Source organism: Neolamprologus multifasciatus, chromosome 2 (assembly GCF_963576455.1).
Source record: "Neolamprologus multifasciatus chromosome 2, fNeoMul1.2, whole genome shotgun sequence".
NCBI classification, from domain to species: domain Eukaryota; kingdom Metazoa; phylum Chordata; class Actinopteri; order Cichliformes; family Cichlidae; genus Neolamprologus; species Neolamprologus multifasciatus.
This window is the reverse complement of record NC_140440.1, coordinates 18,455,853-18,483,282: the sequence shown is the minus strand read 5'-3', so window position 1 is coordinate 18,483,282 and position 27,430 is coordinate 18,455,853. Positions and strand designations below refer to the sequence as shown.

Genomic DNA, 27,430 nt, shown 5'->3' with positions numbered 1-27,430 from the left:
CAGGTGTGAGCCTGGTTGCTATAGTGACTGCACCCAATGGCTCCCTACACACACAGACAGACATGCGCCTCACTTTTGATGCTTAAAATGAACAGAAAAGTCAGGCCGAAACAAATCGTTCCCAAATGAAAAGTACAGGTCGTATTGACAAATTTCTTTCACCGTGAGCACCAGCAATGTCTAGTCTACCAAATTCTCAGTTTTCATGCCTGTGGAGTTTATTATATAGACGTGGTGACAGTGTAAAGACACCATGCTGTTCTGATTTTCAAACGAACCTTCTGAGCCATTTTAACATTAGAGTCTATGGAAGAGTTGGAGGGAGGAAGCTGTGCATTGGTGACATTTATGAAAGAACCATAACACCTATTACAATAGTAAACACATTGGATGAAAGAGGACAGCGATGGCTACGTTTTGAGGGTAAAATGATGGCTGTAGAGCAAACGCTTTGGACACAGCTGCAGTTTTAAAAAAAGATTTTAAGATAAATTCCCCCCCTCCTCTCACTCTAGCAGTTGAGCTTTCTCACTCTAGCCCCAACATTCCGTCCCATACACACCCATTATAAACTCTGAAACGGGCTGAAAAAAACATCATGAAACTTAAACTGGAACTGAAGAAAAAGTATAATAAATATTGAAAAGATAAATACAAGTTGAATAGTTGAATGTCTTGTCTTCGTTTTAAAGTTTGAATGGTGGCTCTATGTCAACGTATGTGGAAGTAGTAAGAGTTTAAAAATGAGTAAGTTGAATGAGGATTTGAAGGGTCTCCCCATTGAAATACATGGGAAATTTTTGTTGAAAAAAGTTGAATAAAATTAAAAATATAAATGTTAAAAATGAGAAAAATACAAGCAGTCATGTCCAAAAGAAGAGGAATCTAACGGTGTTTGAATGGTTTTTCTAAGTTGAACGGTTTTGAAGGAGTAGGACTTCAAAAAACGTACAGAAGAATACATCTTTATTAGTGTGAATGCTTTTACAAGCATTCACACTAATAAAGATGTAGAAGAACAATACTGTTTTACAATTTTTACAAGCATTCACACTAATACTTTACAATGCTTTTACAAGCATTCACACTAATAAAGATTACAACAACAATACTGTGAATGCTTTTACAAGCATTCACACTAATAAGCTATAATGTTATAAGGGTAACGTGAGATCACATCTATGGGAGTAATGCCGAGAAGATGTGCTTGCAACAGGACAAAAGACCTGTAGGGTCAGTAGGTATACTGAACAAAACGTCTGCAAAAAACAAACAAACAATCAAAAAACGTGATTTACGCTTCACAAATAATAAATGTTCATTTTCAAACTGCAGTGCGTGAAATCTCAAGCGAAGCCATTAGTCAACCAGCTTTAAATCTGCCTCGTCACTGACGATATATTCAAATCCTAATGGAAAAAAATCCTATCCAGACCACTGCTGTGAGATATTCTGAATACAAATGATTGTTAAAGTAATTCAAACAACTTGTAAGTACGTCGATTTGAAATCTGTTCCGAGGGCATTTTTTGCGTTGCATTTGTAAATACCAGAGTTCATGAGCACAGGGTTCTGTATGACCAGACTGCCCTCCTCTGTCATATGAATTCCTCCCTGTACTGTGTACCGGCTGTGGGGAACCAGTGTGGTGCGCCCAGGTAACGTCCATGAAATGTCTGGCTTGGGAATACCAGTTGCGACACACTTTAACATGACGGGCGATCCCCTGTTCGCTCTGGTGATGGAAGTCATTGTACTTGTGATTCGTGGAGGGAACACCATCACAGTGACTGGGTAGGATAGTGCTGACGACCCGAAAGAGTTGGAAGCTTTACAAATGTATGTTCCTTTGTCAAAGGTAGCCATCTGCCTGAGCTGGAGCGTACCATTGGGAAAGAAAGATATTCGGCCAATAGTTTGAGGTTTGTCCAAAACAACACCATTGGGCAGGATCCATGTGATTGATGCCTGTGGCCAGCCATCCACAGTGCAAGGCAAGTTCAGACTGAGGCCATAAGTGATCTTCATCCCACCTGGAAAAAGTCAAATTGTAACAGTAAAGATAATCTCTTGCTCAAAGGATAGACACAATAAATATAATGATACGATAGAACTGAGATAACACAAACATAGCGTTGACTCTTTGGCAGAACCTCTGAACACAAAAATTATACTTGGGTGCAGACCAAAACAACTAAAAACCTTTAGGACCTGCGGTCCCCAACCTTTTTTGCACCACGGACCGGTTTAATGTCAGACAATATTTTCATGGACAGACTTGGTCGCGGATAAATAAAACAAAATAAATGATACGACCAAGACAAAAACTGTGGATTTTGTAAATATAATAATTGAGAGTAACATCCTCCTCTCTGCCCTTAATGCTCTCTGGTTGCTATGGTAACACGTAATATTTCTTTCAAAATAAGACGCACAACTACAACACGGGAAAAGACCCAGGGAAACCGAGTTAACAATAAAAAACCCTGAAAAACATAAATTGCACACCCGAGACTCTCGTGGCCCGGTACCAAACGACTCACGGCCCGGTACCGGTCCATGGCCCGGGGGTTGGGGACCGCTGCAGACCAACCATAGAACCAAGTCCGCCAGAGCTTATATTATATTTTTACATGTTGTAGTGCCATTTTTTGGGAGCATTTCTAGTTGCTATGCATCAATACAACCATTATAGCCCAAATTCTAATAATATGTATGCATTAAGTGCACAGTAATTACATAAATTGCAAAAAAGTGCAATAAACTACAAAAAAATTGAAAATCGTTTTTGTTTTTTTAACATATATTTCTAGTTAGAGAAATTTAAGAGGCTTATCCCTCAAAACTGTAAATACAAAAAAGTTGCACAAAATAGTTTCCCACCACAGGAAATTTATTTTAAGTGTTTTCTTAGTTTTATTTTTGAAATACACCAATTTTTATATACTGCAGGAAAAACGGAAATAAATATTATAATGCAAATTTGCAAAAAAACAGCATATGCATCAAAATAAACTATTTCCAGCAGTGCAATATGAGTCATAAGCATCCCAGAAACGACACAGAAAGTCATAAAGTCAAACATAACTTTTAAAAACACCAGTATAGGCTCATAAAGCCCTGATGGTAAAAAAAACACATTTCCGCAAAATTACGTCACTTCCGGTTTTGGGCAGGTCATGGCGGACATGTGACAGTTTGTGCTGATGGACGTAGGAAGTGTTACAAACAGCTGATTGCATCGGCAAAGCGTGTTTCTGGAATATTATGTTTTTGTTGCTGCAAGTGCTTTTTATGCAGTTTTTGTAAAGCTTTATGTGGAAGAAAACTGTGACTTAGGACAAGCTGATAGCATAAGATGTAAGTACAACTCCTCTGGTTTCATATGCAAAAAAAATTATTGCGCTAGCTTACGTGGTTGCAGTGCTACCGGGATTCAAAAATAGTTGCGCAAAACGAGCGTGCCCGCTCCGCTTTAAAGGGTTGAGAGGAAGTGCTCTTGGTCAAACAGACACATTTTGCAGTCGCTATTAAATAGTGGGAAAATAATTAAAACTGGTCTTGGTCCAAAGACAGAGAATATATTACACAAATATATTTCTTTCTTTTTCACATATGAATGACACATAACAAAAGACATTTCTGTTTCATTAATTTTGGATAAAAAAAAACACAAACACACCTGTAGATCCTCTGATCACTGGCTTCCTCCCAGCTTCCAGGGCATAACGTTTCTCTGCTTGTCCTGCAACATTTTTTGCTAGGCACCGATACACTCCTTTATCAGCTGGAACTGGTCGAGAGATCCGCAGAGTTCCATTTCCTAAATAATGGGTGAACCGCTGGAGTCTAGCACCAGGCATCAACAATGTGCCATTGGGTAGTATCCATGAAAACTCTGGGTTTGGCTTGCCACGGGCAGAGCACTCAAGAATCAGTTCCCCTCCATCTGGCTTTATTGGTAAGATCTCAATATTGGGAACAGAAAAAGTAGGTTTCTCTGCTAATGATGCTACATCAAATTCAACCAAAAGTGAGGCTTCACCCATGTTGTTTTTTGCTAGACACATATACCTCCCTTCATCTGTTTTCCTTAACCCCCTCAGCTCCAAGGTACCATTTTGATGGACTTGAAAGCGACCTCCGAGGTAGGGTGCTGGGAGTGAGAGGCCATAAGGAGTAACCCACCAGACTCTTGGTTCGGGTTTTCCTTCCACTCTACAATGCAGATGTGCTGTTTGGTACGATACACCCAAAACCTTGGTGGTACTCCTCCCTTTCACACCATTGATAAAGGGTTCCTGGGGCTCAGCTTCAACTTTTATGTTCTTTACATCATCACCAGCTGAATTTCGTGCCAAACATGTGTATATTCCTTCACTAGACAGTGTCACTTTCTTTACGAGTAACATTCCACCATCCATAATCTGAAATTTGTCGGATGATGCTGGTATGACATCCTTTTGTGGTGAGATCCATGTGATTCTAGGTGTAGGTTCACCAGTTGCCTCACAACTCAGTTTGGCTGATTCTCCCAGTTTTATCGTCACTAGTGATTGTGACTTGAATCTAATTTTCGGAGCATTTGGTCCCACTTTGACGCTCACTTTTCTTTCATCTTTTCCCAGTTTGTTCTTGGCATAACAAGTGTAGTCACCCTCATCTTTTTTGCCCATCTGCTGGAGAAGTAAAGTTCCATTGCCAAACATAACATGTCGGCGGTTACGAAGGCCGCTATCATCTGACTGAAGGGCGTTGTTGATTATTGTTCCATCTGGAAGACTCCAGAAAACTTCTGGATCGGGTAGGCCAGTTGCCACACAGTCCACCTAGAATGAAGGTAGGGGAGAGGCAAGTATACCGATGAATCCAAACAGCTGATCTATACAACTGGGTATGAAGAATTATGTATTATGGAAGAATCATGGTTAAAAGAAACATGAAGTCTGCTGTTTGAGTCATCAACCCATCCTGACCCTGCTCAATAACAGCTTGATAATCTTTCCACTGGTTTTATAAGTAGAACTAAATCATATAAAGGAAAAACTAGCACATAGTAAAGTGAACTGTTAGGTCACATTGTGCCTCAAAAAACCAAAAACACCTCATGACATCGATTGATTGGTTGCTCTGCTATGCAAAGATGTTTTAAGACCAACATGAAAGTTGGTCTTAATATACTTATCGACTTATACTACTATATTCAATACTTATAGATTCTGCTATGAGAGAAATAATACATATAAATAATTATTCATGATTATGAATATAATCAAAATATTTCAGGTTTCAGATTTGCAGCGATTCTTCGCACTTATGGGAGAAGAGGACTCAAAGCATAACAGAGCACCAGGTGCCTTAGGGTTCTTTCTGGGGCAAACGTCCTGAAATTACTTTTTTTTTTTTTTTTTTGGGGGGGGGGGGGGGGGGGGGGTTTGTTTTGTTTTATTTGTCCCGTTTGGCTCTTTTGCCAGCAGAATTACTGTCTACAGGCGAAGAAAGATACCCAACGGATTTACTTTTTGTTTGTTTTTGTTTTTTGCCCTTTATCCCCGTCCCTTTTCCCCGATGTTTTTCTTTCCCTCTTTCTTTCTCCCCTTTCTTTCCCCCAGTCAAATCTGTCCTGTATTTAGCAAGTGAAAATGAAATAAAATAAACAATAAAAAAAGGGAATCAAATAGACCATTACGGCAAGGCTGGGATGGTCCATTTGGTAAAGTAAATTACTGTTTTTCTTGAGACAATGGACTCAATGATTTGGCATATACTAGAGTTATCACACACAGATACATACCTGGAAGTTTTCCCCAAAAGTGACCCTGGTCTGTGCCATCCTCACATGTTCAATTTTCGGAGGGGTCATTAACACATCAACCTAATAAAACAAATGCATAAAGTATGTTATTGTAAATAACAACAAACCTTGGTTCATATTTCTCATCAGTCAGCTACATATTGGGGAAAGTTATGAAAATCCACTTTTAGTATTCATCACTGACACATCAGCTGCTTTAGCTTTACTCAGCCCACATTAAAAAATCAAAACAGTGTGGACAGCCCTCACCTTTAATGGAAGGCACAGTGTTTTCGAACATTAATAGTTATCAACAAGGAAGCGATACTAATGAGCTTCCAAAGAGTTGGCAACAAAATGAACTGGCCCCATATTGCTCTGACTTGTTATTACCTGGAAAAGCTCCATGTCCTCTCCATTGGGTCGCTGGAAGACACACAGATAACTTCCACCATCCAGCTCAGTTAACTGAAGAATCCTTAGGGTCCCATTACGGAAAACTTTAATTGGTCTCTCTGGACTGGAGGCAGATGGGGGAGAGAAAAGGCACTGAGATTAAAGCAGTCTGGTTTAAAGGACACCTAAACATTTTGAGTAATCTCTTTGTTAGTGTTGTACTGGTTCACAAAATGGGACATTTCAGTTACCTGTATCGATGATCCAGGATCGTTTTGGATGGTAGTTGCCAGATGGTCCCTCTCGTGGAGTCAGTAGACTCCAGACAATGGAGGTAAACAGCAGAACCATACATAGCTGAGACGGTGTGTTGACGGGATGGGGTAGCATGCCGGTGTGTTGGAGGAATGGGAAGAGGAGGAGGAGGTTGGCGAGAGAAGGAAGAGGAATCTGCTCTCACATCCAGCTGGATCGTTCTTTTGGCAATTCCCACAGTGTTACTGGCCAAACACTCATACCTGTGAGAGACTGATCACAGCTTAGTGACATCTTTTAAACAACTCAGCTGTCACAGAAGAATATAAGAACAACCATATTGGAGTTTACTCATAAATCTGTGCTGCTTGGAACGCACGATTTTTAAAACCTGCTAGTGGTTGATCAATAATGTTATTTTAAACAATCCTGTATGGAACATAAATAAGAAAACTGCATGCCAATCCCTATGTCATGGGAATTTAATACAATTTATATGACTTATGAAAATAGATAGAGCCAAGATAGCTGCATTCATACATACAATTATTTAATTATTTTGAAACCGTCTAAAAGAAATGGCCATCTCTTACCTCCCACCATCAGATGGCAGAACATTCTTGATGAACAGTGTCCCATTTGGGAAGACAAACAGCCTGCGTCCCAGAAACTGTGAGGGTTTGACTTGGACACCTGCTGGGAGTGTCCACTTGAGAGCAGGTGGTGGTTCACCCTTCACAGAGCAGTGAAGATAGACACTTCTACCTGGTTGGATAGAGATTTATTGGTTTAGAAGGGTTGTGATTCTATGAACGTTTCAGCCATGTCTTTAAAAACACTTTCAATGTAGATGACATTTTTTGTTGTGTGAATTCAAATTACTGGAAAATCTCTGCTTCTGTATCATACCTGGAGCAATGATCACACTATCCAGTGCTTCTTCGCTTATGCTTGGAGGCAGAGCTGCTACGTGCAGATGATAAGTAATTGTATCTGCACCTGCTGCATTGCTTGCAATACATTTATAGTTCCCTTTGCTGGAGAAATTAGCAGAATGAATGTGAAGGGTCCCATTCTGAAGCAGAGACATTGGAGAGAGGATAGTGGAAAGAGTCCTGGCATCACGAACAAATGTTTTGTCTGGGAGAATCCAGGAAATCTGGGCTGGTGGTTTGCCAGAGGCCAGGCAGTCCAGAAACACATTTTTTCCTAAGTAGACTGATATCTCTGTGGACTTGGGTGGTTGAATCTTGGGTGCTTCCGTTTGGACAGCTAAGGTGATGACCATCCGATCTGATCCAAACCTGTTCTGGGCTGTGCAAAGGTACTGTCCTCGATCCTGAAGCTGGATGTTTTTAATAACAAAAGTTCCATTTTTGAAGACTTCAAAGCGGGTACCGTGCTTGGTGTTAGCTGGGATAGTGGCACCTGAGGAGAGACCAAACCATAAAGACTTTCTAAGAATTTCTGCTAGTAGAAAAAAAAATGGCAGACCTATTTAATACCAGACCAGAGCTGAAAGTCGAGCATATGGTAAATTGTGCCTTACCTGTTGAGACTTTCGTCCAAGCAACATTGGGTTCAGGATTCCCGGTTGCTTTGCACGGCAGGAGGACATCACTCTCTGCCAGCACTGACACGCTTGCTGTGGTAACTGTGGTAATGCGAGGTTTAGCCCCACCACCACCTTCAAACATCCATCGGAAAGGAGGTGCAGCTGTAGGATGGCGGGAGCTAATTCGTCCTGCTATTAAATTAATCAAAGCATCAGTATTATCAGAATTAATTTCTAAACAACATATAATATAATATAATATAATATAATATAATATAATATAATATAATATAATATAATATTTATAATATAATATAATATAATATAATATAATGTAATATAATATAATATAGCTCTTTCAAATGACCATACCTCCAACAGGCCACCAACCTTCATGCAAAGCCCCAGCAGTGGTGTGATGGTAGGGAAGAGGAGTCGGCATGAAACCAGAGAATGATGATGATGATGAAGGCTTAGCAGAGTTTGCAGGCTGAAGGTTGCTTGTGTAAGAGGCAGTAGGCACTGCTGGTTTGGGGGTGTAAGGTCTATGTTGGGATGGAAGGTTGGGTTTACGCAGTAAGGGGGGTGGAGAATTGTAGTAACTAGAGCGGGGTTTGGGTGTAACCATTCTCCCCAGCTGAGCAATGCGATCAAGCTGTGCCTGGAAAAATACAAACCAAGCATGATCCTTTGTTTTAATGTCAACATTTTTCAAATAAACATAATTTCTATTACAAGAAAGAAGCCAAACTGAGCTCAGATACTGAAAAGGTTTTTCAGTATCAGATACTGAAAAAGTTTTTCAGTATCACATGTGTACTATTGGACTCAATACACATTCAAGTTCCAAGTTTCCATTTAGTTTTGTTTTCAGTTTAAAAAAGTCAAACCTCGGATTTCAGTAGTTAATGCTTTATTTAAGAGCTAATGCTAACTGTCTGTGTCTGTGGTGAATTTATTCACACAGATTTTATTTCCAACGGCCTGTTTGCTGCAGAAGACATTAGATTAAGCAATAGGAAGCATGAACCATACTCCCAGCCTACGAGCCTACGAGCCATATGATCATTGCCCTGGGCTTAAAGAAGCAAAAAGCTCTTCAGCTTTGGAGTTTGGATGATCGAAGAAAAACCTCCTTAGACTGGTCAACAAAGGTCATCTCTGTAGGGAACGAACATTTTTCTTGATGGTAGATTATTTTATCTTGTGTAATACAACATAATGATGTGAAAAAAGACAATAGACCTGTAATACCTCACAACTTTGCAACAGAAAGAGCATGGTACAATTTTTTGGTCTTCTAAGACAGTTATGCTATTTTTGTGAGGTTGTCCAATATGAGCATGTCTCTGCCAGACATTTTCTTATGAGTATTTACATACAAAATTAGACAAAACAAACCATGTGAACTCTATACCAGCCCCAAGCCCCCCATTATACCTGTCTGTATCTGTTCCTCAGCCTGGTTAGAAATAGTTGGTCTTTTGTTTGGGTCATGCCATCCACATGATGATTCTGACGATGATGCTGAGATAGGTGGGTGTTTGAGTAAGTCAGTCTGATATTCCCTGCTCCTGAAACAGTGGGTGTGGGTTTGACTGTTTCAGCTGTAATTTCTGGTCTGTTGGTGACAAATGCGCCATGAGCCCATGGGTGCGGGAGAGCTGCAGGGTGTGACCCTAGGATGAGAACCATGAATTGCAATAAGGCTTAAAATTACAGAAAATAACAGAAAACTAATATTGTTGTGTGTTCAACCCTCACTTTTTAGAAAGGAAATTATAGCATGCTACTTTATTTACCTTGCCTTTGATGAGGTAAAGATCTTTGTCCTGGCCAGGAAGGGTACAGGGGATAATGATGATGACGATGATGGTGTAAAGACCAGCTAGAGGTTGGAGGGACTCTGGGAGGCTGGAAATGCCTGCCTGGATTCACATTAGTGTGCCTTCCTGTGTTTCTGTCTTGGTTTCCATATGTAACCCTCTGGGTGGTAGTTTGTCCTCTTCCCTGGTTGGCTTGATGAAGCCAGGGGTGAAGGGGCTCCATTACGGGGAAATTGCTCATTTGAGGCTTTACAGTTGGTTTGTGTATCCATTTGTCTTCTCTTTGTGTGCCCTCATCTCTGGTTCCACCACTTGCTGAATGTAAGGTAAAGATGTTGGAGGATGAAGACTTTGCATGCGTTAGTGTTTTTTTCTCTGGTGAAGGTCGAGTGTAAAATCTCGGTTGTGTTGTTGACCTAAAGATATCTCGTGTATTGTAGCTCTCTGTAACCAACTTTTCTGTGTCTTTCTTTCTCCCTTCTGTTTCTATTTGATATTTCTCTTGCTCCTCCAATGCTTTTAGAAGCAGGTTTTTATTGTTGATGCCATTTCCTTGAGTTTGTTTTGTCATCTCTACTTTATTTATCTCGGGTTTCCTTAAGTGTACAACATCCTTTGTCTTTTCTTCAACAGGCCGTAAAGCTGAATTATTTATTTTAGGAGTGACGATTGTCTTTGGATTAGGTAAATGGTTTCTACCTGGCAAATGACCTACGTGGGGATTAGTCTCCTTAACTGATGGAAAGGGGGTAATGCTAATGCCAAGCTCCTGAGCTGTAATAAGGATTTCACTATTTAAATCTTCCTTAGCATCCAAACTGTCACCAGTTTTGTAATTATATTCATCATAGTACTCATCTTCCTCTGTCTGATACTCAGCAGATAAGGTTTCATAGCTTTCCACTGTGGTTGGAACAGTTGTTGTAGTTGTAGTAGTGGTAGTTGTAATGGGCGTTGTTGTCATTGGAGTGGTGGTTGTTGTTGGAGGAAGAGTTGTTTGGGGTTTGTTTGATGAATGGTAGAGGGGGTTAAGATGTGGGTGGATTCTTCTCACTGGGGGTTTTCTACGTCTGTAAGGGCGCCTTCTTCTGTTTGAACCAGCAGAAACAAAGTCAACGTTTCTTCCTCCCTCTCCTAAGTGCTTATTTTCTGACTGTTTGACTGGCTGATGAATTCCAGAAGGAACTGTAGTCCTGGGAGAAGCAGTCTGAAGAATCTGACTTTCTAATGTTTCAGAGTGTTTTTTCTCATCCTCCTTCTGGCCTGTGTTTGAATGTACCTCAGGATTAAGTTTCGCATTGATAGGAAAATCTGTCAATTCTATGCTGGTATCAGGAGGTGTAGTGGTGTGATGTAAGTTGTAAGCAGCAGTATTAACCATAGTTGCAACTGCAGTTGTAGGCTTGGCTGTACTTGGTTGGATGATTACCGTGCTTGGCTCCTCAAGTGTCTGCTCAGTGGGCAGAGCAGCACCTGGTTTTGCATTAGCTTTTGCCAGTATCTCTGCCCAACGATTTGGATCCAACTCCTTAATGGATTTATTAGGTTTTCTCTTTGAATCTTTCATTCGTATCCTTTTCGAAAAACCGTTAGGATTCCTTTGCCTCGATCCCACCTTCTCAGGGAGTTGTGTAGAAAAATGATGTACAATTTCTTGAAAATCTCCCCCTGAGCCTTCTCCTTCTTCCAAAGCAACTGTCAAAATAGGATGTTCTTTCTCAGTTTGTACTTTAGTCCTTTCAGAAGCCTTTTCTCCCTTGACTTCCACTATGTGAGTCAGCATGTCAGCTCCATACAGATTGGAGGCCAAGCAGCTATATTCCCCTGCAACTTCTAGCGTCAGTCTTCTTACAACCAACGTCCCATTCTCCATCACTTCTGCTCTTCTTGTCTGTTGTGTGGGGAGAAGAACTTGATTTCTGGGTAGATACCATATAGTGTGACTGGGATGAGCCGAGGTCACCTCACAAGGAAGAGAGAAAGTGTTCCCTCTCTCAACTGTAATTTTCTCACCATTGAAAGCTGTTGGACTCAGTGAGCGCTCTTTGATGGTTAGTCTCAAGGGCATCAAGTCCACACCGGATTTAGTTCTGACAATACAGTGGTAGACACCGGAGTCAGACAGTGTGGCATTCAAAATCACAAGCTGCCCATTTTCAGAAATGTGTATTTTATCAGTTACATCCTCCACAACGGACAAATCTGGAAGCATCCACTCCATTTTCACCTGTGGATCAGATGCAATGACACTGCACTCTAAGTTAACCTTTGATCCTTCAAGAGCAGTCTGAACGCGTCCTGCTGTCCCTCTGCGAATTAGTGCCCAGGAAGACGCAAAGTCACTGTCATCTTCAGCCCTGTGGATGTTGATGTCCTTTGTAATTAAAGTAGTGAAATCCATCACCAGTTTCTTGGTCGTTGTCTGCTTTCTATTAAGCCTCAAAGTGACTCTGGGTTGAAGCAGCCATGAGGGTTCTGCTACCAAATACCCTTTAAGTTCTGTGAAATATGGAGAGTTCTCATTCACAGCTTGTGTGTACTGATAGGTTACTCTACTTTCATTTCCCCTCTGATGACCTCTCTCCAAAATTGCAGGGCTTTCGTAGTAATACGCAACCAGTTGCCACAGATTTTGCAATTTCTCTCGATCAATCTCGCATTCAATAGCAGTCACCAGTGATACATTGACAGATAAGTCCCTAGGTGAACGTGGATTTGCCGCCCACGTCATAGGTGAACTGTCTCCAGGATGGCGAACATCACATGCCACATGAGCACTGTTTCCATGGCTATCTGAGAGAACAATGGTCAAATGACCTAAAGGTTTTTCAAAGTCCCGAGTGTATGGAGCGTCAGGCTCTGCTTCTGATTCAGCCCACACTGGATTGTCCCACTTTTTGAGAGGGGAACGAAGAGCCGGTCGTTCACATGTAAGCTTGTCTGGATTTAACCCGAGAAAAAGGGTCCCATTCAGGTGCTGAGGTGAGGAACACTGTGGGCATATGTCTTTGGATCCACGTTCCTTCTTACACTTTATTACTCCTGGAAGGATGTGAGGGAAAAAAAGTTTGGAGGGAAAAGTAAGGCATTGAGAAGATATAAGGGAAATATTAGAGATGATAGGAAAACAAGGGGAAATAGTGAAATTACAATGAATTAGAGAAAGTGCATGTACCATAAAAAATATTTAATGATAATAAAAGAGCATGCTATGTTTCCAGGCTTTTAAAGTGCTCATGTGATGAAATAGGGCTAGGGTTATGCTTTCATACCTTCATGTGTGGAGCTCCATTCCATCAACCAGTGGAGCTGACAGTCGCAGGTCCAAGGATTACCATGTAACGAGAGGAGCTCAAGTCTGGGAGCTGTCTGCAGAGCTCCGGCAGGTAACTGCTCCAACAGATTGTCTGATAGATGTAAGTGTCTGAGACAAAAACATTTACACGGTGTCTTTGTTAAAGGGTCTTCAGAGTGATGGGGACTGGAAAGATTGTTGAGTACATTGCACATATTGAAAGGAAACACATGTATTACATTACCTGTGTATCCCATCCTATCCTAGATCCACAATGCAAGAATTTTAGGAACTATCGAAACTCTTTAAACGCTGTTTTTGGGGTCCTGTTTAGCTTCTGTTTGAAGGTTGCTACACTCTAAGAGGAATTTCTGAGCAACACATATGTGATTGGTCTGAGAGTAAGCATACATTAACTGAAACAATCATTTTGGGGGCTATTATCAGTTGCACTGGGAGCTAAAGTCCTCTAAAAAGTGTCTTCTTATATTCAACACATAAAAACACAAAAATTTCACTTGTAATCAGACATTATGTTGCTTAAACTAAAACAGTACATCTCTCTGCCTACTTCAGGATTACGCAATCCAAAACACACGACAAAAACACAGCTCCAGTTTGTTAAGGCATGAGTCTGGGTTTGCTCTCACAACCATCAGCTGGCTAATATGGGACATTAGCATTTCTCTGGTGGCACCATGCAAACCAAAAAAGAAATAAATAAAAAATAGGATGGCAGCCTCCTTACAATCAGGTGAAATCTGCTGTTGCCTGGTGATTTCATTGCATTTTTTGATATTTAGCAGCCAGTTTTCAGTAGCTGTGGTGACCAACTGGTCTGACCGACCACTGCACGGGTCATCTGTTAGAAGCGACCTAACTCAAGATTTCTGAACACCTAAATCCTTTTACAGTTAAATGACAGCAGCTATGTCACTACTTCTGGAAGAATTTCAGTTTTAGATCAATATGGTTCCAGTTCCAGCCTTTGAATTCAAGTTGATGTAAATTTCTGCAAATGCAGATGGTCATTTATTTTTATTTATTTATTTTAAAATTATATTTACATCTAATCACTATATTATCAGAAACAGACTGCATGGAATTACAAACTCAAGTCAATTACAGTACAAACTGATAGCAGACCGACTCCATTAATTTTCATTTCATTGCCTTCTTGAGGCATAATGAAGACAGCAGCTGACTTAAACTGGTTACAGACCTGGTCTTCATGGCAACCATTTAATAGGCAACAAGATAGCAAATTCATTACACATGGTTGTAATAATTTCCTTTGTGCTGTGTTGCCTTATAGCATAAGTATGCAGTGCTCAAAGGAGAACCGCGCAGAGTTTACGTTTGTTTGTCAGGTTCTTTGAGCCATTCCAGTTTCTAAATGAATGCCAGGGCACAAGGTTTCCTAGTAGAGAGCTACACTGTGAACCATATTTTGAACGGCTTGGCTTACTTGCGTATATTTACTTCCAATCAAAATAATGTAAATAGATAATTAGGTACAAACTCAATAACCTTAAGTTAGTTTCAGATAAATTTCTCGATGTCTTACTTGAGTCCTGAGGTCCAAAAGTGTCCTAGTACTGACACTGTTATGAAGGTATGCGGGTGGACCTCTTTGAGAACGTTCCCCTCCAGCTGCAGGAGTTTTAGGGAGGTCAGGCCAGAAAAGGAGTATGGCTCTATAAAGTCTATAAGGTTGTGGTCCAAATGGAGACGAATCAAACCGACAAGACCCTCGAACAAACCAGGATTTATTGACGTTAGCTTGTTGTAACTCAGCTTCAAGATCTGTAAAATAGTGAATGAGAGAACTATGAAAAGACAGAAGCACCAAACTGAAAGACATTTTCAAAGATTGCTGCAGTCTTTAGTTGGCCTGTGATGTTGCTACGGCACAAGAGTAATCAGGCAGTTGCAGTTGAGCCTCATTCCACCTGTCTAATGTGCAGTAATAAAGTCCAGAGTCTCTCATTTTTAATTCTGATGTAATTGCATGGATCACTGGTGTGTTTAAAAAGCTAATTTAGGCGTTGATCGGATCCATCTGGACCCAACAGGACTCACTGCAACTTTAGTCAAGCAATCAAAGAACAGCTAATTACTGGCTTATATGTGGTTTACACACGAGAAGATTGAACTCTGTGCATACACTGTATGCCATTGGTGTTCGTTTCTTTTACACTTATCATTTCTTCATTGTAATCTGTGTTTCCATAAAAAACATGTAATGTCACTGGTAGAAAGAGAAAAACCATCTGATCTACAGAGTGTGATGCAGAAGTAAACTTAGCTGTTGAATGAAGTTTCCACTTATGACCTAATCAAGTTTGTTTTATTCACAAATTTCTCCCGCAGTGGTTCTGAGGCAGTGCGTCAGAAAGCAACACATGGAAACACTTTGACACAAATGAAAAGTGCCACATTGGTTATCGCGAGTTTTTAGAGATGAGTCCAGTGAGTTTTGACTTTTTATTTTGATAAAAGCAGCAGTTCCTTCTATTTATACCAACTGCAATAAACAGAGTCAAGATATGAATGTGATGTATACAAAGAGACAAACTGTACCTGTAGTGATCTCAGGCTGTAAAAAGCTCCAGGATGAACCGTGTTAATGTCGTTGCCATGCAACATGAGCATTTCTAGCTGCCGCAGTGACCTGAATTCAGACCCCTCCACCTCCGTCAGGCTGTTATATCTGTTAGAGAAAACAAACAGCACCAGGTACTGTTATGGCATAAGGCGAAGAAGGCAACAATATTCAGCAATCTATATGTGTAAATGTGACCTTTCAGATAATAGGAAAATGCTTGAAGGACTGACAAGTGGAAAGAATGAAGGGTGACCGAGAGTGTTCAGACAGACTTTGACCCACAATGTTTTTTTCCTCCTTAAAGCTTTCCTATTTTTAAATCAGAGGAAACGCATGTGCAGATTCAAGTGATTTATCTTCTTTACAAACATCTAAAACAGCACCAATGTGGAACAGGAAGTAGCCTAACATGTTCAGAAAGTAGGCACCGTTTTCTAAGATATTATTTCTATTATTTCTAACAGTTCCAGAGTAAAAAAAAAAAAAAAAGACAAAATGATCATGATATGTCAGCATTTCCAGTAACTGGTTATGAACTTTTCATATAGCTTTGCCATGCAAAACCACTCTGCAAACCCCCTCAAAACGTCTTCTGGCATCAACATCAGCACAAAAACTGCGCTGGTGCTTCATGGCCGAGCAGCTCCTTTAAGTGTAGCGTGTATGTGGCCATGCACTTTTGTCCATAAATTCATTCATGTCAACATTTATCAGAAACAGCTACATCCTCAGCCCCACATTGACTATACGAGTCTCAAGCATGTTAGACTACTTGTTGCTTAGAAGTCAGCCTCCATCTCCTTACAACTTTAAATCCCCATGTGCTACAGCAGTCCCCTGTGCTGTAGGCGGTCCATACCATCCTCCAGGCCATTTACTGAACAGTTCCTTTGAAAGACAGTGGAAACCCGCAGTTTTCTTTTGAATTCAAACTGCATGTCTCTAAACCTACACTAAAGGAAACAGGCCCAAGAGTCTAAATAAAACACCCAAACATGTCTGGTGTGAACATTTAGAGTTAAAATCCCTCCACCCTATTTTCAGGGTGGTCCCGTCATTGGAAGGTTTTAAATCTGTTAGTTCCCTAAAGGCTCGTGGTCCCCTTCCAAATGTATTCTCTGTGCAGTGTCCTGCCGAAATTCCCTTTGTTCCTAATACGATAGACGCCGCCGCCACACACAAAGTCATCAGGAGTCAGTATGGAATCGTCAGCTTTCGCTCTCGCATCGTAGCCCTGAGTGTTTTTTGGCTTCACTTTGGAGAGCTGTAGCTGTAGGAACACGCATGTCCGATTTAGTCTGAGTGAATGTTAAACAAACGCTGCCATGCGAGCGTCCGAGTACATCTTATAATGTCTGACTGAGCCCATGTAAGAAAAGCACAAGTCATTTGTCCTCTGAACTTTTACAATCAACAAGTGAAAGACGTGTGGCCTCTATGCTCTACCCAGGCAGCTCCTAAAATGGTCTCTTAAACTAAATGGAGTTTATTTTCCAATGGGACAGTTTGCATCTTTGTCCGATGGTGACAACAGTTCAGACAAATGACTGTAGACATTATTGTCAAGAGTTCAGGTGTAAGCATGGCTGCTGGTCGTACTAAGCTTCCTAGTGAAACATCAAACACGTAGTGGTTAAAGCCTTGATTAAACTACGAGCCCCCTAGGGACCACTTTACTCTATGGAACATAAATTTCATCATCAGACAGTAAACACCTGCGATGTAATCCGACGTCCACTGCCGTAGAAATGTAAGTACACACCGGATCAGTGCAGTCCAGAGCTGTTGAGATCAAGTCCACCTGGGCACAGGGACCTCGGGAGGAAAGGACTGTTGCAGAAACAACACACTCTTCACTAGCAGAGACAGTGCCAACGCTTTCAGGCAGAACACACAACAATTTTTGGTCCGTTCGCTCCAGCTAGCGGTCAGCGCAGTGCATGCCGTTCCCTATGTGAAAGGGTCTTAAATCAGGCCTTCGTACAATGCATCAAGCATGCATATCCCACCCAGAAGTATAAGAGGAATGACTGAATGAATTAATCCACAGAGGAGAATAATTGAGGCATGACTAATAAAATAATCACCATTTAAAGAAGATAAACAGGATTTTTGGGAACTTCAGAAACGCTGGGTTCATTTCAGATGGACATACAGCAGATGAAAAAAGCCTTTTTAATTTTAGTTGTTGACTAGCAGCTTATAAAACTAAGCTAACGTGAGCCTCAGAAGGTCCGATACTCTGTAGAAAACTGTTTTTATTCTTTCCAGCAGTTTTTTTTCTTTTTAACGGCTTGATGGCTACGTACATGATGTAACCTTTGCTTTAAATTATAGGCAAACACAGGTGTTACCAATCACATTAACAAGGTTAAGTCCATTTCTAAGCCTTAATTGATGTGATTTATAACCTACGATTCTCTGTCAAAACAGAAAACATGGAAACCTACAAACTGCCTTGGTGTACATAGCTAAAGACACAGCTCTTACACCCAGCAGTGATTCACAGGAGCTGAAGTTTGCTCTCTGCTTGTTTAATTTCAGAGCAGATAAAGTACAGATGGTTCCAGCATCTCTGCTGTGCTACAGTTGAATCAGGTAAGATTTTCCCGGACACTTTTGATTGCACCTTGTACAACATTATTGCAATATTATCTGCAATATTGTTACAGATGTGAAAATGTTTTTGCTGAAGGATGTAACTTCACGTTAATATTTTATTTGTCTTACTCTAATTCCTTCAGTAACTGTCCCTGCAGTGTAAAACATGCATTATGCTTGGATTCAGCTGCTGCGGCGTGATAGCTTTTCACACAGAACAGGAGCCCATATGGAAACTGTTTGCCTCCTGTGAACTGCAGGTTGGCACTGCATGGTGCTTAGTGGACCACTTCCCCCCTGAAGTACTTATATTAGGATGCATATAATGAGTTAAAGTATCATAAATAGAATAATCTATGAAAAGTAAGTAAACTACACTCATGAAATGCAGTGAAAGGTTTTTCCCAAAACAGAGCCTCACACCCAAACGCCTCCTGTGGACAGTAGTGCTGTTTGCCAAGCAGTTTGATAGATGGATATGTATTGTTTGGAGCCAAGATAATTAGACAAGGCTGTGTGTTACATACAAAACAGTGGCTGGGTGATTTTTTTTTCCTACTGTGCTGGAGGGCAGTGAAAGCTCTATCCATAATTCCCACATGGAAGCTATTAGGAGATTTACTCTAGTACCACATGCTGGTGCTAAGCCCTTATCTTCTGGGCTTAAGGCAAATGTTGTAATATTAAATGCACCAGGGCCACTTGCTGCCTGGGGTTTCTTTAGTTAATATGGCAGGTTGATAAGATGCATGGCAAGCAATAATCCTTCTTCTTGATTGTAATTTCTCTTTAAGATTAATGTCATTAAAACAATTGTAAATATTTATCATGACTTTGTTTGCGAGGCAGCTTGATCATTAGTTACAGAAAGAAAACAAGACCACGGCATTCCACACGGCTTCATGTGTTTAGTTTTCTTCCCCTTGGACTGACATTTGGTAATTGTGTCTTAGTATGTGTGGGATCTTACCCCAGGTTCAGCCGCTCTGTGTCCTTAGGAAGAGTTTTTGTTATGCTGGTGAGGTGTCTGAAGGTACAGTGGACCTCTCTGACACCTGGACAGCTGCAGCTCCTGGGGCAGGATGGGACGGTGTGGACAGGAATGATCTAGAGGAAGTTTAAAGGAAGAAATCCATGAAGTGATATAAGGCAAATGTAGAAATTCAGAAGACAAATGGGCCTCTATACATTTTTTTACCATTTGCCACAGCAGTGATGAAAGGAGCAGGGAAAACCACGCTGTAGCCAGGCTGCGGGCGACCTTGGCGCACCACCACAGTGCCATGACTGGATGGCTGTTTGACTGATCACGTCATGAACACACCTGTAGGTGCAGATTTGTGTTAACAAAAAGATCTCTCGCAGTGCTGTGTACCTTACAGACATGATGACATAACACACTCTTTTCTTTATATTGATCCGTGTGCGGAGTAGATGATGATGTAGCGGAAACTATCACACTACCACACTCTTGCTTAGTGCATGCTGGAATGGACTGCTGATAGAATAAGCTGTCAAACTTTTAGGAAAGATGTAATGATAAAAACTATTTTATTTCGTAGGTGTGTTCAGCTGCAGAGCATAAATCCTTCAATAATGAAGGATGCGATACAGCAGATTCTTTGGCCAACTACAGTCATGTGAAACAGACAGATTTCACAGGACCCCCCCCCCCCCCCCACACACACACACACACACACACACCAAATACAGTGCTGCTGCTTGCACAGGAGTTCAGAAGGAAAGGAGCTCTAATCAAATGCACTTCATTAACTGATCCCCTATAAAAGCTGAAGTTTTGGCATTTTGCTGGTTTGGACCATTCAGGTTTGTCTTAATGCAAAGCCCGAATCTGGAGAGGATGTCCCAGCAAAGTCACCTGAAGGTCTGAGAAATGCTCAGAGAAACTACAACAACTTCACCTCAGACTCTGCAGGCCTCTGCTAGCATGTTAAATGTTAAAGTTAATGACAGTGTCGTTTGAAGTTTTTAGTGCCTTCTAAGTTTTTGAATCCTTTCTCACCCTTTCTCGTTTTACATTTAGATTTCATTTGAGATTTAAGGAGCTATGATGAAAGTAAAAATGTAAATGACCATAATGTCTCTCAAATTAAATCAGTAATCGTTTCCACAAGCCCAAGGTGATGGAAGAGACAGAGGCAAGAGCACTGGTAGCATTCAAAGCATGAGAAGCACTGAGAAAGGAAATGAGAGTCGTGAGAAAAAGTCGACAGTAGTTCTTGTCGTGCCAAACTATTCAGCCTCAAGGTGGACGAAACATCCTGGAGAGGTTAGTGCACTTGGTTTAATCCTGTCGGTCACTACAGTAGCCTGTAAATCCTCTCATAACCAACATAGTCGTATAAAAACAATGGCTGCACTTGGTTTTAATATTTTAATAAGTCACCTCAAATAAATAGAACAGGATAGAATGAAATACAATAAACAGTGGAATGGAAAATAACTACTTAACACTGGAAACTTGTCAGCCGTAGCTCGCTGCAGTGCCAGGGTGTTTGGCAGCCATTAGCCTAGCTTAAACATGCTCCTTTGAGAACAATACATGCCAATTACATACAACCAAGCACAATAAAAACACACACACACTGAATCCCACGTGCATGTGATATTGCTACATAGTTAGCCAAGATACAAATAAAGGAAGAGAACAGATAGAACCAAACATCATGAGCATATTTTAAGTCATTTGAGGCCATTTAAGGGTTTCTAGTTTCCTTGTGTGTCTCTGTGCTCCCGTCCCTCAAAGGCAGGCTGATTCATCTAACAGCTGGTTGTGTGTGCGTGTGTTTGACAGGAGGTCTTACAACGTGAAATTTGATTTGTTATTATCATTGCAACACAAATCTACGATTGTGCACTTCTCATTTTTCTTGCTATTACAGAGGTCAGGTCATCATCACCTGGATTTATTCATGACAGTTTTAATCACAATAAGGAATCTGTTCACACACAAGCGGAAAAAGACCCAAATGGACCGTTCTGTGTCAAAAACAATATTTTGACATTCCAGGAATAGTTTAAATTTCATAATAACAAGACTAAAGGACCCAGCAAAGTATATCACTCGTAGTGATACAGACGTCTACATGTTGTAGCTGTGATGGGGCAGTCTCGCCTGATCATGGGGGCTACTCCTGTTTATGTCTGCGTAGCTGCTGGTCTCTCGGTTTAGCCCACGTGTCTAAGAATGCACAAGTTGGAGTGAAATGGAGTGTTAAACACCAAACACTCCATTTCAGCCATTGTGTGTGCTTCTGATCTATGCTTCTTGGCCTTTCATGTTTTTGCTTTTTTCCACACGTCTTCCTTTTTGCGGTGACTTCTGCTTTCCGTCCAAAGCGAGTTATTGACCAGTTTAACCTACACGAACTTTTTCAAAGACCACACACGAGTACATCTCATAGACCTCTGCATTGGCTAAGTTTTCTAAATCATTCCCTCTGTGTCGCCAAAGACCTGCAAAAAAGCGGATACAACCGTGGGACCGTGAATTGGACTTAAGAGTCTACAGGAAGGATGTCAAACTCGTTTTACATGGTGGGTCACATACGGTCCGCTTTGATCTTAAGCTGCCTGACCCGTGAAACCCCCTGTTCTGTCAGCATAAAGACGTCTAACCACACATTTAATCGTTAAGCTATGTCCCTATAAGAACATGAAGGCCATTTTCAACAGTACTTCTAGAGTTTTTCTACATGATAAAGAAATCCTGCTGTTGGTTTAACTGTGCAAAACTAAAAGAAACAAAAAAGACAGAAGACCCATTGTGACAGACACTTCTATATTAGATTATTTTAAAAAAAAAACAAAAAAACAGTTACTTAATTACTTTTTTATAACAAATTATTCTATGCCCTCCCTCTCATTTTTCAAATCTGTCCAGTGGGCCAGATTGGAGTCTTTGCTGAGCCAATTCTGGACCCCAGGCCTTATGTTTGACACCCCTGGTCTACAACCTTGCCATGAGGCTTATGAGCCCTGAAATATCCTGCTCAGTCTGAGTATGATAGCAGCAGTTTGGGTTCATACAGGGAAAAATGTGTCCTCCACGAAGAGTTCAGGGGCTAAAGTACAAGTAAGGAAAATAATCTCTGGAGCTTTGGGGTCAAGGATGATATCACAGTATTCACAATAAATGTCCACGTAGCTTCAATCATCCATTCTGTGCTTAAAAGGAGTTTTGTTGCAGTTTATTGGGTGTTACACATACCTGAGCAGCAACTTCATGTCATAAAACTTAAAAACTAGGAGCCAGTTTCATCGACAGCTCCTGCATAGATTTTATAGTCCAGTAAAGGTGTCCGTTTGGTCTCAGTCTCCAGGATATGCTAATCACAGTGGAAAAGAAGAAAGGGTAAAGAAGTGTTTTACCCTTTCTTTAACACCTTTAACATTTCTCCGCCTGAAAACGCTGGAAACAAAGAGTAAAAGCTGGAAATTAAAGTGTAAAAACAGAGTGAGAGAGGGCAAGACGTCGAAGAAAGGAAAAAATGCAAAAGAGAAGAAGATTAAAAAACAGAGGCATGAGAAAACACATGAGGAGATGAGAAAAGGGTTTCCCTGAACTATGCAACCATAAAGCACCTGTTTTAGGCTTCCTCCCGACAGAGATTAAATGCATATACCTCCTGAAAGGGGCAAAGCACAAAACTCTCGGAGCTGTTTCTTATCAATTTCACGTTTTCCTGGCAAAAGTTTTTTTTTCTTCATGTCACTGCCAAAATACATCAATCTTTCCTTTCTTTCTATATGGTCATGCTGTCTTATAGCCATTCAGTTCTTTTCATCTCCACTGCACTTTTAAACACCCTGAGTGAATGAAGCAAAGAAAACTATACTGTAACCTGTAAAGTTGGTTTTCTATTTAGGTCAATGGTATGTTTTGCTAACACTTTACACTTCGGCACATGGATTATCCTTGTGTGGAGTGTGCAAAGAAAATCTATATAATACGCCACTTGGCTTCTTTTATGAGATGTTACTTTTCCCGAATCACATAAAGAGTTTTTTTGTTTGTTCAAACACGAGGTTTGTGACCACTAACTACGTGATGTTAACTTGTAAGATCACAGCTGTACGGCCCCAGTCACACAGACCTAGAGACTGTTTCAAGACCACCCAGCAAACACTGGTCACAAGGGAGAAATGTGGGGAAACACTCCTTGTGATTGCTTTGGTTCGTAGCAGATTGCTGCTCCTGCTTAGCAGAGGTGACAAAAGTACAGACATTCTCTACTTAAGTAGAAGTACAGATACTACTGTGAAAAGTAAAGTAAAAGTTGAAGTACTGACTCAACTTCTTTACTCCAGTAAAAGTTAAAAAGTACAGGCTCTGAAAAGTACTCAAAGTAACAAAGTAGCTCCTTGAAGGACAATTCTACCACATATTTTTATGCCAATCTAACTGAACCTTGTGCTACATTAATGCAATAATAAATAATATTAGTAGATGGGAATACAAACTTTATTTCAATCTAAATTTTATTCTAATAAAAGAATCATAATTTCTATTCAGAGCTCCAGCAGATTTTGCTAACGTACAGGCTGTGATCAGCTGACCTGCTGCTCTTTGTGGGTGTACACGTCTGAATTCAACCAGATGTTAGCAGATGTTTTATGAGTCGTCCTGGCTGATTTCCATCCTCTACACTGATAGTCCACTGTTTATGCTGTCTTTATATTTTACACTATACAACCACCTTAACTTCAAGTTCATCTCTGCCCTTTATGTAATCTAACTCTGACCATGAACACCACAGCCACTCTGCACTCTCACACACACTTTAAACCCATCACAGCACAGCAAACTAACCTATTTATCCTGCAGTAAGCTGTAGAGTATTTTCATGCAACCTTAAAAAAAACACAGTTACTCTGACACAGTTTGTTTTGTTTTGTAAATACTAAAACAAAACAAATGACTGTTTCTATTTTGTCAGACTTTAGATATTAACAGAACAGAATTCACATTCTTGTGTACAAACATCTTCTTCCCAGTAAGTACAAGATAGACGTTCAGACAATATTCATAAAGAGCAGATGGTGAACTAAGATAGGGGACAATAGAATATTTCCTTATGGAGCAGAAAGAATGGTAAGCCAGCGTTCATTCAACATCAAAATATTTGCTAGCGACTTCTCCTGTGTACTGGTGGAATGTATCGAATCAAGGTATCAGCAACTCTCGACATCAACACTAAGCTTTAGTCAGTATTCAAAGTCAATACATTCCAAGGTAGTTACTATATATCCAAGATGTGCAATTGCAAAAGTACTTTGAGGTGCTTTTCTTATGGCGTGATAGGCTAGAGTTTTAGTTGAACAGATGTGGCAACAACAGTAACAGGGTCGGGTAGGCTCATTGCTTTTCAGTGCAAGTAAGCTACTGAATGTAGTTTACAGTTTCCTACCACAAGCAAGTCTTTAGAGCTTGTCATATTATGTCTCCCAGCCTTAATTGTGTTGTTAGGGTAAAAGTACTGTTAGTCAACAATCCGCCACTGAAGACTGATCAAAAGTCAGATCCCTCTCACGTTGATTATTCTTTTAAGAATGCCGGAGTAAGGCCAATACACCTTTATGTCAAAAGCATTATGCTGACAGTCAGCCAAGTCACAGCTGCTTTATTCAAGATAACACATGTCAGGAGAGGACTACAATATGATTCCCACATGTTTTCCATGCACGTCTGTAGGCCTGCGATCATGTGCTGCCCATATATCCTCATTCAGAAATCTCTTTCAATATTATGTGCCGAGTGTTGCCATTAGATACTAACCCTGTCCACATAAGGTCATCTAGCAATTATAATGGTTACATTTACTCATTGATGTGGCGGTTATGATTCTTTATTAACGCCTAATCAGCTCATAAGGGAAGAAATGGTAAATGGACTAGAACGTACGCAGCACTTTTCTGTTCTACCTGAGCGCTCAAAGAACTTTATGCAACTTGCCTCATTCGCCCATTCACGCAGGCACTGTTTGCTATGCTTTTTCTGTCTAACATTCACACAAGTTCACACCACGATGGATGCTTTGCCTCTTGAGCTACAGCAAAATGATAATTGAATGTGTGTATTGCACAAAAAGGCTCTATGTTGGTTTTGCTACTATGAAGGTTGAGAAGAAAGTTTTTGTTTTGGTTTCTTAAAGTAGTTTAGTTGGAGATTCCATCTGGATTTTCCCTCCAAGTATAAGGTGTAAATCTCTTATAGTTTTAGCTTAGCATGTGGATGAAGGGAAGCTTAGCTGACTTTACAGCTAATCTAAATGCTGTTGTTGCGTCTTTGTAGAGTGTAGAAGTCTTATTTCTGAAAGCTGGTCCTCATTAGTCATTAAAACAGAGCCGTTTCTAACATATACTAAACTGTGTATTCATGTTGACCGTCTGTTTGCCTGAAGTGCTCATTTGTACCAGTATGATTAAAATGCATGTTGCCAAAGGACCCGGTTATAGTAAACAAAGATTTGGTCTCACATAAGTCTGTCTCGCACATAGTAAATCATGTATAAACATTTGCTCTTTGGACACCTTGGTGGGCTGTGGGCATGCATGTCACATTATTTATGTGAGAGCTAATTCACAGCTCCATTAAGAATTGTGGACAAAAGAATGGCAAATTTAATTCTAAGCCAACAAACAGATGAATTACTGTGACACTGGTGGCCAAAGTGGCTCTAAAACAATCATGTTTACTGTCTTTGGACTCTTATTAGACAACGTCCAATTGTTAAACATAGAAATTAAGAGTCAACAGTCACATTTCAACCTCTTAACTGGAGAAAATTACAGTCAGTTCTTGTAAAGTGTTCTACGTAGAAAACGGCATCCTGAAACTTCAACTCAAACAACTGCATCTGGGAGCATTTAACAAGTTCTCATTAGGAAAAACCACCAGAGACTCACCTGAAAATTCCTCTAGAAGAAGGAAAACATAAACAGCTTTAGTAGAAAATAGACAAAGTCCTTTGTTTTGGCTGCAGGATACAAAGCTTTACAAGAAAACCAGGTGTAGACAAGAAAAAAAGGATCCAGTTGATGTTCTAGTCCTGATGATGTTTGCTGATTTGCAAAGCCACCAATGTCCCGAGGTCTGAGAAGGAGGCAGTAAAAGAGGGGATGGAGCGCTCTGTCTGTGTGTGTGTGGATTAGTTTGACCCTCTGTTGGTCTCTGAGGCATCTGGATTTCAGTTTAACTGCTTTTCCATTTTCCCGTGCCTTTCTGTAACTGTGCAGTCAGGAATGCTGCTTCTCCATCCCCTTCTACACCTACGCTCCCTCCTTCACCTCCTTTATTCATCTCCTATTCCACTCTGTCTCTAACTATTCCTCGCCATTCCCTCTTTGAGGCTCGACTTCCACTTCATGCAGACTGTCCTGGTAGAAACAGATCACTTTCTTTTCCTTTTTGCTGTTTTCTGTCTTAGTTTTTACTCGTCTCTCTATCGCAACATTCTTTCTCTGTTGTCTCTGCCTGTTTTTCTCGTTACACCCTTTCACCTTTCCAACGCTCCCTCTCTAGCTTCCTCCCCCCACCCCCCCTCCTGAGGTATATTACAGTGTGTGAACGCATATTAGCCAATTATCATAACCTGTCCACAGATATCGAGCCTGCGGCTACACATGCCGATTCTCTCTTTGCAGAACTTGGCAGGTATTCAGTGTTATTCATTTGATCTGCCTACATAAGATTTACAATGAATTAAACAAGATGGGGACATTTGAGCTGTTCAATTGTGCCTTAAGCCCTGATGCTGTATGAAATACCTGCTGTTCTAACACTGTGGCACCGTACCTGCGCTCTGTTGACACAGCCGTTTTTACAGGCCTGAAGACAGAATTTTCTTTTAACCTCATAGAAACATGAAGTTTGGACTGTGGTACACCTTGGCTAAACATGAATATTAGATGTGTTATGTAAACTGTAATAGGTTTGATCTTATTGTTACTATTTGGAAAGATTTAAGCAACTAACTAAACATGTCAATATGAATAGGCCTTTTGTTGCAGAGCTCTTTTGTTCTCCAGCCCCTCCTATCATTTCACTTTTATGTAGTTTACTTCACCTAGCTTAGGC

The 27,430-nt window shown here is 40.6% G+C and overlaps 1 protein-coding gene across 2 annotated transcripts; it reads right to left on the bottom strand.

The window, feature by feature from the left end:
• Window positions 1–1,115: 1,115 nt before the first annotated feature.
• On the bottom strand, window positions 1,116–26,889 carry LOC146524194 (matrix-remodeling-associated protein 5). 2 transcript variants are annotated; one of them, XM_085130469.1, is made up of 17 exons: window positions 26,260–26,889; window positions 19,529–19,654; window positions 19,301–19,437; window positions 15,705–15,834; window positions 14,689–14,927; window positions 13,099–13,250; window positions 9,803–12,868; window positions 9,441–9,679; window positions 8,373–8,661; window positions 7,995–8,192; window positions 7,355–7,873; window positions 7,039–7,210; window positions 6,442–6,708; window positions 6,188–6,314; window positions 5,795–5,875; window positions 3,683–4,829; window positions 1,116–2,033 (listed from the first exon to the last, which is right to left on the bottom strand). In XM_085130469.1, the coding sequence occupies exons 2-17, from the start codon at window positions 19,613–19,615 to the stop codon at window positions 1,480–1,482; spliced, it is 7,404 nt and encodes a 2,467-aa protein (XP_084986595.1). In that variant the 5' UTR covers window positions 19,616–19,654; window positions 26,260–26,889; the 3' UTR covers window positions 1,116–1,479. The 2 variants fall into 2 exon arrangements, with proteins under 2 accessions (XP_084986595.1, XP_084986603.1); XM_085130477.1 differs by lacking the exons at window positions 14,689–14,927; window positions 15,705–15,834; window positions 19,301–19,437; window positions 19,529–19,654; window positions 26,260–26,889 and adding an exon at window positions 13,366–14,682.
• Window positions 26,890–27,430: the final 541 nt, after the last annotated feature.

What these genes read in the sequence shown, in the direction of transcription:
- LOC146524194 (XM_085130469.1), bottom strand. Translation starts at nt 19,615, where the DNA reads ATGGCACTGTGGTGGTGCGCCAAGGTCGCCCGCAGCCTGGCTACAGCG. An exon ending in CATCACTGCTGTGGCAAATG is followed by an intron (nt 19,438 to 19,528) that starts GTAAAAAAATGT and finishes AACTTCCTCTAG; the next exon opens with ATCATTCCTGTCCACACCGT. An exon ending in TTTTGGACCTCAGGACTCAA is followed by an intron (nt 13,251 to 14,688) that starts GTAAGACATCGA and finishes TTTTTGTCTCAG; the next exon opens with ACACTTACATCTATCAGACA.